The sequence below is a fragment of the Anopheles darlingi genome, chromosome 3 (genome assembly GCF_943734745.1).
Source record: "Anopheles darlingi chromosome 3, idAnoDarlMG_H_01, whole genome shotgun sequence".
NCBI classification, from domain to species: domain Eukaryota; kingdom Metazoa; phylum Arthropoda; class Insecta; order Diptera; family Culicidae; genus Anopheles; species Anopheles darlingi.
The window spans coordinates 44,978,439-44,993,438 of record NC_064875.1 but is presented as its reverse complement, the minus strand read 5'-3'; the positions used below and the strand labels follow the sequence as shown (position 1 = coordinate 44,993,438).

General features: G+C 45.1%; 1 protein-coding gene across 4 annotated transcripts in view; it reads right to left on the bottom strand.

Annotated features, from left to right (window-relative positions):
• Positions 1 to 15,000, bottom strand: part of LOC125954609 (potassium voltage-gated channel protein Shal) — a 55,591-nt gene that overhangs the window by 6,695 nt on the left and 33,896 nt on the right. The window contains exons 4-7 of one of the 4 annotated variants that reach the window (XM_049685063.1): positions 8,699 to 8,861; positions 8,355 to 8,543; positions 7,203 to 7,364; positions 4,434 to 4,463 (exon numbers count right to left, since the gene is read on the bottom strand). In XM_049685063.1, coding sequence (XP_049541020.1) covers positions 4,452 to 4,463; positions 7,203 to 7,364; positions 8,355 to 8,543; positions 8,699 to 8,861 — 526 coding nt within the window. In that variant the 3' untranslated portion in view covers positions 4,434 to 4,451. Of the gene's footprint in view, positions 1 to 4,433; positions 4,464 to 4,876; positions 7,365 to 8,354; positions 8,544 to 8,698; positions 8,862 to 15,000 lie in introns of those variants that run through there. The other 3 variants (XR_007469047.1, XM_049685062.1, XM_049685061.1) reach the window with 3 other exon arrangements.

The window sequence follows — 15,000 nt, the reverse complement described above, 5'->3', positions numbered from 1 at the left end:
GAGGAAGAGAGAAAGAGAAAAAGAACAGACGAAAAGACATATTAGTTGACGTCCGGTGGCCAGCTAGCACCTACATACTACCAATATTCGACACTAGCGTGTGAAGGTAGATAGCTAGGTTTTAGAGAATTAGATAGATAGAACGGTAGATAGATAGAGAGTGACAGAAACAGTGACGGAGAGAGAAAGAGATAGAGAGAGACAGAGCGCTGTTTTATTTTTAAATTGAGATATTTGTGGTGGGTGTGTGGACGATAAAAGGTGGGAAAGTACTGAATGGGAATGCAGAGAGAAACATCAGAGGCCAAGACTTTTGCGCTTTAAAAGTTTTGTTAAAAATAGGCCGGCTGTGTTTGTTCCAATTAATGGCTTTAGTGCTTAAAATTTCTCTCTTCACTGTGAGGAGCTTTGTGAAACAGAACAAACGTACAACAAGATCACGAGGGTATAAGTACGATATACGACGACGAGAGAAAGAAGGAAAAATAGGAAGAGAGGGACAGAGAAAGAGAGAAAAGGAGAGAGAAAAGGAGAGAGAAAAAGAGAAAGGATGTAGGAAGGAAATAGGAAAACCATAATGATAACCGGGGAAAAAACGGAGGAAAGCCCGAGCAAAATCGTATCGTATTGAAAGTAGTTCAATCCGATCGGAAGTCATTTTCCAGTCATCACTCTTTCAAGGAGCGTTTCGAGTTTAAAATCGAATACGATATTTGTTGGGCGATCGATCGAATCGTGGACGAAACGCGGGGATCGTAGATGAAACAGGTGAGAAACTGGATGTTTGGCGCAAATTTTGTAAAACATAATTTGGGTCGTCGTTGTGAGCGGAATTTTGTGTTGTTATTGTGAGAAGTCTATAGAGCACATCTAGAGGCATAGTGACATCATGTTCAGTAGTAGTAGGATAGGCGATAGTAATAATGGGTTCTCCAAAACCTTTTCCCATGTATTACATGGTCTCTGTGTATGTTAAGCTCAAAAGCAAACATTCCAAAAGAGCTCTCAGCAAAACAGTACCTTCCAATAGTCGGAAAGTAGTTACACATGTTGACTCACTTAGGTGGAAACCAACTCAAGGATAAGGTCTCAAGGTCAAGGATATTATTCGAAGAAGTGATAGTAGAAATATACGACTACAGAGTACATCATGTGATGGTAGTAGAACAAAACAGCCAGAGACAGCGAGAGTTTTAAGAAGTAGGGAGAAAAAAGGGAGAAAGATACAGAGACAGAGAGGGAGGAAGAGATTAAGAGAGAAAGAGAGAGATAGTAGAAGAAGAATCGGTAGGTCCAGAAGTGAATTGTTAGGAAAGGTTCGTTGCTAATGTTAATGATCTATTTTGTGGTTGGGTTTTTGGCATTTTTTTTTCTTATGAAAAATTGGTTGTTGCTGTGAGTAGAGAGAGAGAGAGAGAGTAGAGAGTAGAAACTATCTGTGGTGCAAGCGTTTTCTGTAAGTTTTCGATTGTTTGGCTGCAAGCTCTCTGGCCGAACTATTGCTACTAGTTTGTTTTCATTTTGGGTCTGGAGTATGGCAGGTGTTGAGCTGAGCTACAGCTCGAGCTTGTAGTATGAGTTTGAGGTGCAAGTTAGAGAGCACGCTGTACACAGAGGCTGGTGTGGGAGCGTTTTTTGGTTGCCATGGAGTGGTGCAGATGGTTAGACTGTACAGTATTTTACACGGATATTTACAATCGCGGTCGAGCTTACTCGTCCCCCAAGAGCACAGCATCTACACTAACTTTATACAACTCGATTCCCCCTTCCCGATGCCAATTGTTTCACTGTCCAAGGAAACGCGTTTTTTTGTGGACCCCCCGACACATGAGTATAAACACTAGCTAGCCGCCGAATTCCAATGAGTACTCCGATTGGATCTTGCGAATTGTATAACCAGAATGAACTGATCGACCGATTGGTCGCGACCGACATGAAGTCTCACCCTGTTCGGTGGAATGGAAGAGGAAAGGTGGAAATTTCGAGGACAGGAAGACCAGAAAAATTCACTCTTTCGAAGACCAGTATCGACGCGGTGGCCGTCGGGGTTTTTTTTTTTAACAAATTCTACAAAAAGGAACTCGATACTACCGATAATGTATAACTGTAAATCGCCATTAACAACTACTTGCTAGAGCCTCGCACTGAGCAAACAAGATACAAGCTACGGAAGCGAACGAATGCGCCTTAGCTCCTAGATAGCACAGCCTTCTATGCTTTAGCTCTACTCGACACTACGCATCTATTGAACTGATGGAACCACGAAAATGTTTCAAATTGATGGCTAAAAAGTGAATCATTCTCTAGAAATCATCTCTCATATAATGCACTTTTCCGTAGGCTCTCAGGTTCTGGAATCCACGATGTACGCTTGCTGTAGGAGGTGTTTAACATATACAGAACGGATAAAACGGGGAATGATAGAATAGGTTTGAAGAAGTCGTAGAAGTAGAACACAGAACATCTAGAACCAATCCGATCGATCGTTGGCTACGCCGACAACACATCAAACATCACATGAAAATGAGAACGCTCCGTCAGTTTGCGATAACGATGGCATGGAGTGATAAGATGAAGTTGAAATATGGTGTGTGTTTGTGTGTGTATTCTGGATAGCTATCTAAATCCTGGAATCCAACATTTACGGCTCCCATTTCATAAGACAGAATGACGGAAACAGGTGCCAAGTTAATCGCATCAGTCGCACTCTCACTTTCGAATACATAAATCTGGCAGCACATTGGACAATTCGCCCAGCAAACCATAAACAATTTAACAATTTTCCACGGTATCAACTGGCGAGCTACCTTTTATCGCTATCTCGCCGTTACGGTGCAACGCGCGCGCACTCATACACACACACACACACCGAATGAAACCAAATTTTGCAATTCCGCCTCCGCCATGTAACGATCTTGTTATCTTTTCGAATGTTGTATGCGCCATATTATTTTCAATGCCACTTCCACCGGTTGTGCGCCGTTTGAACCATATTTTGCGGGTGTGAGAGAGTGGAAGAGAGCGTGGGATTTATGGACGATACGGTTACAGCGAGCGCTATTGAATGGCACATTCGCTGAATGTTTTATTTCTTTTTTTTTGCCACTTCCATGCACTGCTCCTGCTCGGTGCAATTGCATGTGCTTTTGGTGGTGCCAGTGGCATTCATCTCGAATCATCCACCTCGTCGATCATACACTAGACCACAAGCAGTAGTAGTAGCATCGTGCAACAGCGTGGAATAGTTGGAAGGAAGGAAGGAAGGACGGAGGTCTGTTCGATTATGTTGTGTGTTTCCCCATAGAGGGCCATTCAGTCGATCGTGGCGCAGTATTTCACTTTATGCTCGTCTGTATGATGCTGTATGTTGTTGTGAACACACACACACACGTACGGATGCGGCAAATGATGTGCGCACCGATGCTGCCGCTTCGGCATCGGCGCCACTTCCGGTTGCTCCTCCTGCTTCATCATTTTACCTTTTATGAGCGTTTGCATTATGGGAAAAGGGAGCTTTATTCCAGGTTTATTCGCTTTTGCCGTTCGCTGCCTAGTATGTATGTGTGTGTGTGTGAGAGCGATAAACTTGCCCCCGGAACGAGTTCGCCGGGCATCGTTTACGGACCACAGTAAACAACCTCCGAGTAATGTGTTATGTGGATCGACGACGAACATCATTCAGAATGCAATTCCATGGAGGGCGCTGGTGGCCGTTGGCGTTCTCACAATGGCACTAGTAGTGCAATCGTCGTTGAGCTATGACGGATATGACGGATGATGAGTGTTTTCCCTTCTTTTATTTTACATCCAGATAAGTAATCCAATAGATGCGGCACACACTCACACACATATTGAGATTTATACATAATTTTTTATGATAATCACGGCCACAGCACAATGGATGGTGGTTATTGATGAGCGTGGTGAATGGGAACGTATATACAGCATAGTTTACAGCAAAAAAACAGAAAACAACACGAACACGAACACACCTTACACAACGAAAGCTAGCAGCAACAATGCCCATGGAACCATGTACAAAAAAGGTTGAGAAGTGAGAGTAACAGTGTGTTTGTAAAGAACAGGAACATCCAAGATGAGGTTATGCGTTCTCCTGCCTGTCCTCGTGGTGTTAGTGGTTGTAGTGTTTGTGTTGTTTTTGATAAGAGATAAGACAACCGTAAACTTTGACAACAAACTATAAAATGGCGAATAGAGAAGAACCACACAAGAGAACAAACGGAACCATACACGGAACGCACAAACGGAAAAGTGTTTCTGGGTGTCTGTGTGTTTGTGTGGAAAGTAATGCGAGCCAAAAAAGAAAAAAACAAGAAAACTAGTAAATGGAGTAAACAACAATGCGGAACAGCGTCGACGCGAGCGCGAGCTTCTTCCACATCGGTACCAAAAAACACACACTCTAACTCTACCTGTATCTGAAAATCCAATCACAGATTTGGCTAACATGAGAAACGGTTCAGCAGCATTAGTCAGCAGCTCACACGTGGGATGGATCACACACGATCACAGCAGGGTGGCAAAGGGTGAGGATCACACAAACACACACACGCACGCGCGCGTATAGTAAACGTTGACGGACGGTGAAGAGATAGGGACGACATTAGTTGCGCTACATACACCACCACTACCATCACCTCCACCACCACCACTACCAGCCAGTAGCTAGCCGGCCGGAGCATCCGGGGGCCCAGGGATCCGTGTATAGATCAATCGCGACATTCCTCGGTACCTTGGTGAGGGGTGAGTCGGGGGTTGTGAAATGGAAGGGAATGGGGGGAATCGAATCACGGCACCCCGATGCCCCCGATCGGGGTCAGACAGCGTAGTGAAAGTGAAAGAAATCTGTGTGCGAATGTGTCCTTTTCCTTTGTTTTTTTTTTTTACATAAACGCCCATCCTCGATACAACATGTACACAATGGAATCGTTCTGGTCCCTTAGGAAAATGGCGAGATCTCTTTTTATTTTGTTTGTTTCTAATACTTTTCGCAACATGCCATTGTTGTTGTTTTTATGTTTTTAATTGCAACTGCCACGATGCTAAAGCTTTGCTAGCTTTGTTTGTGTTTATTCCTAGGTAAGGACTCGTTGGTGCCAATTTGATAAATGCTTCCTAAAATGGTATCTCTAAACAGTACAATTTGTGATTTATACACCGATAGCAAGCCTAGCCTTTTGCGGTGCCTTTCGTTCCACTTTTTTTTGTTTTTACACTAATACACTAGTAAAGCACGCGTTTGTTTTTCGGAAAACATTATTAACAAAACCAGACAAAAAAAAAATCATCGCTCTACAAAACACCCTAACTAATCATTCTGGGGATCGTTGCATGTGTTTAATGGGTTTGCAGATTCCTTTTGAGGGTGGTGAGACTATATCTGAGGGTAACAGTCACGTTAAGGAGCGTTCTCAAAGCTCTCTTGCTCTCTCTTTTCCATGCATTTGTAGTGACCGAAAACGGAACATCGTTTATAATCCCTTATAATAATCATCTTTTCGATAGGTCTGGGAGGAAAAATGATTCAATCAACTCAGATTCAGATGACCTCACTCACTCACAGTCTATCGAAATGAATCAAGTATTGACGATAGGATGGAACAGAGGTACCGGGCCATTCGTCGCTCAATGGTCGACGTACGATAAAGGAGCAAATGAACCGGAATGCTTTAAACAACAAAGAAAGAAGAAACACCGATGGTGGTTCGAATAGATAGAGAGAGAGAGAAAGAGAGAAGGAGCGAGAGAAAGAGAATGCGGGGAGAGGGAAATCCTCCAAAGGATACATCGAGTTAAGGAGTTGCGGTAAAGCGCAATGTTTAATGCAGTAGACACAGAAGGGAAAACACAACTTTTTTATACAAAGAGATTCAGGACAGAAATAGTGAGATGAAGAGAGAGAGAGAGAGAGAGAGAGAGAGAGAGAGAGAGAGAGAGAGAGAGAGAGAGAGAGAGAGAGAGAGAGAGAGAGAGAAAACTCACGGAGGGAAAGGGGAAAACAGCGCGGAGCATATAGCATATAGAACGATGAAAAACTCAAAGGAAAACCAACCATCGGGGATCATTATGTTACGGTTCATTACTTGGCTGCATTACTGCTGGCTGCACCTTCGCAGTCCACGCTGCTCCTTCTCCTTCTGCCCCTTCTCCTTCTTCCTCCTCCTCCTCTTCCTTCACCTTCTCCTTCCTTCCCTTCTCCATTCTCTGACCGGTCGCCTGAGCTGTGGCTCGACTCCTGGTCCTGGTCGTCCTGTGGCAGATATGGCGATATGATAGCGGAATGGAGGTCAGGACATACACACACCAACACGTACGCCTTTTCAGTCATGCATCCGAATTTCAATACCCCTGCCCTGTTTTATCATTTCAATTCGTTTTTTTTATTTTTTGTTGCGGATTAACTTTTGAGACAAATTTTCCGAATCCCCGAATATTACCTTACGCTCTATTCAATCGCTTTTTCCCGATCGAGCATGCCTTGAAATTGCTTTCACTTTAACCGAGCCTACTCTATATGGAATTAGATTTTAGAATGCTTTCTTTCCATGCATTTTCCCGTTTCCAGGTGTCCCCTGGTATGTCCCGCAGTTTATCCGCTTTTCCACTCGCAAAGGTACCGACAGGAATCACAGGTTTGTTTCCGTGAGTGAGTGAGTGTTTAGTGTCGCTGTTGTTTTAGTTGCGAGTTTCACTTTTTCAAGCGATTCATTTGGTGTGTGTGTGTGTGTGTGTGTGTGTGTGTGTGTGTGTGTGTGTGTGTGTGTGTGTGTGTGTGTTGGTTTGTGAAGAGTGTTTGTGAACAGATTAGTTAGTACAGCAGCAGCGCGAATGGAAATCATCACGAAAGCGCAACACGCAATTTGAAAGAAATCTATGATGATTGAGCAACACTTTAACGCCAATGGAAATCATTACACACATTCGTAGCTCTGATCTGAAGGGAAACACTGAAAACACCTTTATCGTATCGCAGGGGATTGTATTGGTGTCTCTATGTCTGTGTGTGTGATTAGTGTTGCTGTTCGGGGGCTTTGCTGCCTTACGAGCTTCATTCAAACAAACCTCTCTGTCTGGTGTGTCTGTCTGAATGTGTGTGAATGGTTGTGTCATCCTGTAGCTCATTATTCTGTGTGGAAGGGTGGTAGAGGAAGGCTGGCGCAATCATCGTGACGTGGTCTTACCTGATATCGCTGCGAGCAGCACCGTCCGCAGCAGGACTGCAGCAACCCGGTGGCTCCGGTGGCCGTGTTGGCCGAATGGGACGGGCTGGCCATCGGTGAGGGCGATCCGGGTCGCTTCGTCTGCCCATTGTACTGCGTCTCTAGCTCGACAAACTCCCGGTCCTGCCGATTCCGCGATCCGGTGCCATTTGTGAAAGAAAACGCAAACGCAGCATTAGTGACGAAAGGAAGGTGTTGTTGTTGATGCTCGCGAAACGCTACTCGCTAGCGATATCCACTACTCGGGGCAGTAGAGGGGGAAGGCTGTCTGCTGGAAGGGATTGTGCACCATGCACCTGATCCTGATCCTGACTGTGGCCAAGACGCACACCGAACGGTGCTCAAGCGTTATGCAGAGAAGGATACGAGGCATGGTAGGTGATGCTCTACTCACTAAGCTACTAACGGGGTGGGTGAGGTGAGGATGATGCATGCATGCAGGCATGCCACACATACACATGCAGGTGAGCCGGTGAGCGGTACGTCGAATCAATGAACAAGAAGAAGCTTGCCCTGCAAGAACGGAATAAGGGGGCTTGCAGAGCAAATGCGCCAGGAAGGGGTGCATCGAGAATGCAGTTGATGCAGACATGAGTTGCAGGACATGCACTGAGGTCGACGAGTGTCGCGGTATTTAAAAACGGAGAGTGGAAGTCAGTAGCAAATGGTCAACTCTCGAGTATTGGAGGATATTACAACTGTTTAACGACAACTCAAATGATGCTGGAATTCGACTCTAGGTATTGAAAGATTATCATACAAGTTACAATTGAATGTTTCCAAAAGATTATTTGATTGACTGAAGGGATGTTAATGGTAAATGTTACATATGGAGCTTTACTGCATAGATTAAACGTAAGATTAGCGTCAGGCCATTAAATCAAGTATTTACGTCGCGATAATACATCTTATTACAAGGAAACAAATGGAAGGCAATGGATCGAAAAAGGGGGGATATGATTAACAAGCTGCATGATACACGAGGAAGCGCCACGTCCGTGACGTCAGCTGGTGATATCGACTTAAAGTGATGGAGAAACGCAAATTAGATAGTGAACAAGAGTGAGAGAGAGAGCGAAAGAGCGAAAGAGCAACTTGGGACGAGATAGCTACCGTCGTTTTCTCCAAGCATCGCAACAGATGGTGATGCTGTAGCTCGAAGATGTCTTCATCGTTGTAGTTGTCGTCCAGCTCGATACCGGACTCCTGGGCCGCTAGGCGCGACTCGGCCGCCTTCTTCTTGCTCGCGAACGCCGCACTGGCGCCCGCCTTCGCTATTCGTATTCGGGCAAGACGTGCTTTCTACAAGTACACAGGGCAAGAGGAGGGAATGGCGCACGGTTAACAGGGTTTGGCCAGTCAGCCGCCAGTACTTACAGCGACCGGCCACCGCGGCAGCCGCTGGCCTCGTACGACGACGCCAACGACGGCGGTGGTGAGCCGTAACGGTAGCCTACCCGCTGCGCTTTCCGCTTGTCCGCCCGCTGGTTCTGGTGGTAGATGCGGCTGAAGTTGGACACGATTACAGGTACGGGTAGCGCGATGACCAGCACACCGCTCAGCGAGCACACGCCACCGACGATCTTGCCGGCGATCGTCTCCGGCACCATGTCACCGTAGCTGGAAGGAGGAGGAGGAAGAAGAAGAAAATGGAATGAAAAATGGAGAGAGACAGAGAAAAACAGGATTAGTAATTCGTCTCCGGTGCTCAAAGTCCCTTGCTACTTTGACACGGTTTCTCCAAAACATTCGTTTTCAAAGTCGGTGCCCAAAAACTACTGCACCGATTAATTTGGAATTTTAAGCACATAATCTGTATAGCAAAAGTATGTTTTAATAAAAATTGTTGATACTTTTTTTTAAATATTTTTTTTAACTACGAGGGTGAATCAAATACACGGTCTGTCGCGAAGTAAACAGGATTTTTCAATAAGGGCATTTCTAGAGACGCCAAATTGATGTGACATTTTATATGTGTTTGAAAGGTAAATACAGTCTTGTTTTCCTGCAAAAATTTCATGAAATTTGGTCCATTGGAAGCAAAGTAATTGCACCTAAAGTGACAGCATGTTTGTGTGGCCGGTACAAGCCTTCTGAATGGCCAAAATGTCAAAATAACGTTTTCGTTCCAACGGCAAATGAAGTTTTCCGTGTAAATAAATGTCACAAAATGCCAGATCAGGTGAATAAGGGAAATGATTTATCGATAACATGCGATTTTTGGTCTAAAAAATCAGTAATGAGCGTCGGTCGATGCCAACTCCTTTCTTCACGATATTCTTCGATATTCACCCAATTGGTCGGTCAAAATTACAATGAAATAAATCTTTGGATACTCGTTATTCCATTTTCACAAAACGCAACAACAATTTCGGCTGCATTTTTGTGAAAATTGCGTATTTTTTTCCACCACCTCCATAGCGTAAGCTTGGTTTGACCGATACGAAGGTCTTTGTTAACAACACAACCGTTTTTAAAAAGCGTTTACCACTCATAAACTCTGCCACGAGATAGGCAATCCTCACCATAAACTTGTTGCAGCCATTTAAATGTTTCCATAAATGTTATACCGAGAAGAAAACAAAAATTGATATTTTTCAATTCTCATTTTTGTACCGACATGGTTTACTTTAGACGCAATAACTGTGCTTCCAATGGACCAAATCTCATGAAATTTTGACAGGAAATCTGGAAAGGATTTACCTTTCAAACACATCAACGTAGCGCCTCCAGAAATGTGTCTATTGACAAAATCCTGTTTACTGTTAAAACAATTTAACTTAAAGTAAAGAATCTTTCAATGGCTATCATTTGGCGAGTCGGGAAAACGTATTTCAAGCTTACGCCTACAATTGCAACATTGTATTGCAACACTTAACCACACACCAACGACGCACGCAGGCGCACGCGTCTCGTATTTTAACAGTTTTTTACAGCAAATTATCAACATTGCAGCCGGAATCGATCGATCGTAAAGAAAGTATTTTCATCCCAACACGGTGCTTGAACACGGCAGTAAACTTTATTTCAACCTTATTTTGACAGTACTTCAACGTAATGTTTTCTATCGTGGTCTTCATTCCTGTCACACCATCACCTTGAATCAAGTCAACTCAGTGCCTGACTGACCTAGGACAAAGTGCCGATATCCGATGGCATGCCACATTCTCACATGGTCATTAGCTGCAACGGAATGCCAACCGCTACGCTGCATCGCTGCACGCCATGAGTGACAGCCACCAACGTACCAGCGTGACCGAGAATTGCTACAAAATGAGCCATATCCGGCACCGGTCACTGCAAATCGCTCGATGACACGATCTGTCTCATCGCGAGAGTATCGTGGCCCCATCGAGGACGTGTGTGACGTTGGCCTGGCGCCAACTTCGGTGCTCGCTGATCGGATGCAGATGGATTTGAGTTCGATTTCAGGGCAGCGAGCAAGTGAAGCAGTTTGTTTTCCTTTGCAAATGGTTGCGACACGAAGTGTATCAAACTGACTGAACGACGGTTTGCCAATATTACGTCACAGATTGATTGGTATTGGCGGATTTGTGCTAATCACAACATCATAAAGCAACTTTCGGATTGATTGGTGTGTGTAAACTGTGGATTGTAACGAGCAGTATTTACTTGTTTGTCACAACATTTGCACCTGGTTGCAGCTGCACCCAAAGCGAGTATTGCCAGAAGGTATTGAAGGTAAATCGAAATGGATGAGAGCGTTGAGTACTTCGGAGAACTGTTACACTAATGTCTGTTTCGATTTCCACGAAACTCTTAAACATTCCGTCCACCCTTTCATTAACGTAATGGAACTCCTCACCTATTTTCTCTTTCGATAAGTCGTATCCTCGAAGGAAATCTAACCGAACGCCTCACTCTCTCTCCTAACAAACCACACCGATAGTCAGGCCAAGGAAAACCCTACAATTCCACCGGGAACACGGGTGGATCCTTGCGCGATGACGCATCGCCTTTCCCTATCGCTCTCATTTCAGACAGCAAACCCGGATCTACGAAAGGTTGCAGCAGCCACCAACACCACAGGGCAGTAGGTTTTGAGAGGATTTCTCTTTAAAGAAAAAAAAGGCAAGGTAAGGAAAGGAAAGTGTACTTCCCTGGGAGTTGCCCTAGAAAAAAAGGCCCATTTTTCACATCGACAAACCCGGAGAACCATTAGTCAAATCAAGTCAGCCAGCCGGCTGGTCCGGTGGGCCATTGGCAGCAAGCCGTCGCAGGAGCCCATGGGAATGGGGAAACGGGGGTGTGGCGTTCCGTGGCCACGTTGCTCGTAATGATAGCAGGCAGGCAGGCAGTCCGGCAGGCAGGCAGTTAACAGGGTGGGCTTTTATTTACCCTCATCACGCATGAATGGTGCCCGGTCCGAAAAGCTCACTCGTGTACCGGTCCGTAGTTTTTTGTGGTGGTACCGTACCGGACCGGAATGCTGCTCCTCGGAAACGAAAACCCCGCAAACCCCGCACGTTGAAGCAAGGACACGTTCGAATAGCGAAAATGCGGAATTCCTTCATTCCTTTCAGGGTCTTTAAGTCCAAGTTTTCGCGCGCGCCCAGTTCCGAGGCCTTCCGAAGCGAACGGCGCATGGACCGAAACTTCAACCACTACTGGCCACTGCGGCCACCACGGGAAGTACGTCAGGAAGAACGTGATAAGTTGCAAATAAGAATTAAAGATTGCTATCTCGGGGGTTCTAATCTTCTCCTTCGCGCCACTCTCGCTTCTTCTTTCGTTTCTTTTTCTTCTTCTTCGAGCACTCGAGGCGACGTCTTTGGCGGGCAGCTTTGCGAAACGGAACGGAACCCAAACGAAGCCGGGACTATTTTTGGGTTCATAATTTTTGCAATCACACCCCGGTGGTCCCTTGACCAAAAGCCGCTTCTTGAGCTCACGGTTGACAACACTCCGCGGGCGTTCGATCTTATCTGGGTCCCCCCAAAAATGGGTCATTAAATGGGCCAGCAATGGGCCAGCGGTGCCATGACACGTTCGCGTTCGCGATTTTCCATTCTCGCTCGCGGGCGGCCGTCGGATTTGAATCTTTCGATTAGAAGCGACCGACGACGACGAGGAGGAGGTACATGCCGGCAACCGTGAGTTGGCGAAAGTTATTTTTAGCCTAATCCCAGCGGTGGCCACAACAGCACAAGATAGTTGCACCGCCGACCGCCGACCGCCTATGATCGGCAATCCATTTCCATGCTCCAACGCATGCTTGGATGTATCTATGGTCCATTCCAAGATCCCGATCGATGCAGCTCACCATCGTGATTCCTATTTTCATAAGCATGACCATTACCGTGTACCGGCCCGGTCGGTGGCCACTTTAGTGTCGAGTGGATAAATCAGCGACAAAGGCAGTTTCAATAATTGGTCTCTTTGCACGATGGGACGTGCGGACAATCTAATTGCATCTCTCCTCAGATCAGCTCCACCGAATTGCTACGATTGCCGTCCAAGCCGAAAGACACGAGAGATCCTGATGTTGCGGTCACGATGACCGCACCTGCAGCAGCATGCAGCATCTGACCGGTAGTTGAGATTTTGTGCTAGTGGACTTTGGCAAGGATTTCAATGCTATTTGAGTTTTACTTAAGGTTTGGTAAATTCGGGTAAAAAAAGACTTATTTTTGCCGATTTTTCGTGAAGAAACAATTCAGCTTAATTTTTTAAAATACTATCATGTTGAATAGTTTTATTCAAGAATATTTGGTTTTATTTTGGAAAAGATTGTTGAAAACTACTTTCATGGCGTCCAATCCAGAAAGGCAAGTTTGCAAAATGTACTTTTTACGGTACCCATCGTAGCCTAGTGTCGGGTCATCAGAAATATTCAAATGAATATTCTTTTGTTAGATTATAAATTTAACCTGGTAGCCCTGTCGAGTTTTTTTTTTTTTGTATAGTTTCTATTTTACAATTTTTGGCAAATTTTTGAAGTTGAAAACGAGATGATTTTTCCAATGTTGCCTCAAAAAATGAATTTTTCATAATTATTAAAAAAAAACTATCAACAATTTTTATAAACTCTCAACGGGGCTACCTGGCAAATAGTGTACAGATTAAGTGTTCAAAATTTCAAATCGATCGGTCCAGTAGTTTTTATGCTACGATGGGCACCGGTTTTGAAAACGTAGGTTTTGAGAAACGCGATTCAAAGTAGCGAAAAGCCTTGAGCCTTGTATGAAAGGTGGATTTTCAAAAATCCATATCTTTATCAGTTCTGCTTCGATTGATCCCAAAATTTTACACAATACTCTTAAATGATAAGCACTCATAAAAAAATATAAAAAGTAAATGCGAAGAAACAAAATAAAATATCGATGCCCCCCCTTAAGCTATATGATAGAAAACATAGTAACCTATTGGATGGATGTTCCCTTATGCAACAAAATTATTATAGATAATGTACAATCGCATATTGTAGGCTCAGAACAGAGCACTTTCCACAGAGCAATGTAATCGACCAACGACAGACATCCGGTGGTAGTAGAACCAGTAGAGCACGATCGCGAGTGTCTCGGATGTTCTTGTCACTGTTCCGCAAATCCTCACCCGTACCCGTACGAGTAAAGTCACTAATTTATGGAATTTCATTCCAGTGCCGCACGAATCGCACGTGCGAACGACGACCCTCGAACGTCGAGCGAAATGGTGATCTCGATTCTGCCGGAAATGTCTTCATCCGTGGCATTCCGTTCGCACCGTTTGGTGCTGTTGCTGCTGCTTTCATGTTGGCCACATGGTTAGCATACCAACTGGCGCCAGTCAGCGACAAACTTCACACACGTGCTTTTGAATGTGTGTGTTCGTGGAGAGGGAGAGAAATCATAAAATGTTCACCTCCTCACCCCTCTCCGGGGCACCGAAACTCTGGGCTAAAGTTTTACACGATATTCTTATCGACGCAATTAAAATTGTCAGCAAGCAAGCCGGGCACGTGTGAGTCCAGCCGTGGCATATTACAGGGGCTAATGAGCAGTGGAAAGAAGAGGAAGAACAGAAGAAAAAAGGCGAAAAATTCAACGAACTAATTTGGTGCCCACACAGACACCTCCTCGTCCGGTTGCGTTTGAAGTCAGCAGCGTCAGGCGTTCCTGGTTTGGAACGCACGAACTCAGCATAACTCAACCGCATCCCAAAACGCCTGCCTCACGTGTCACAACGGAACGGATAAGAACGGAGAAACGGAACAGAGAAAGCGTCCCAGTCCGGGCATCAATTCCGTTGAAATGCCTGATAAAAACATATGCCGGCGAGTGTTATGTGTTCAGTGCAAAAAGGCTGACTCACAGAAAGGTTGTTGACGACAGTCAGTGGGACTATCTTCCATGAGTACGAGAAGTACATCAACCTCTTACTAAACATGTAACGTGTACGTTTTATTGGATCGCATTGAATGCATCGCACAGAGCAAGATCTTTCAAGATGGCTGGCTCACAAGCTGGCGAAGTATTTTTAGCCCATTTCGTTTATTCCTGCCATGCTTTCCCTATCTCTCTCTGCCACTCGTTTTGCGAGGAACTGGAGCTGGAGCAATCGAAATGGTGTTGGTGCAAAATTACCGGCATATCGTGGCCTTCAGCTCGTCGACAGCAGCGACCGTTTGATGTGTTTGCAGCTGGCGGACACGCTATTTAGCTCGTCTTTGCTGTTTTCTCGGCGCCATTTTTTTTCAGCTTCCCAGCAGCTCCCATTCCAGGATGAAGGAAGGAAGCGCAAAACCTAGTGTTAACCA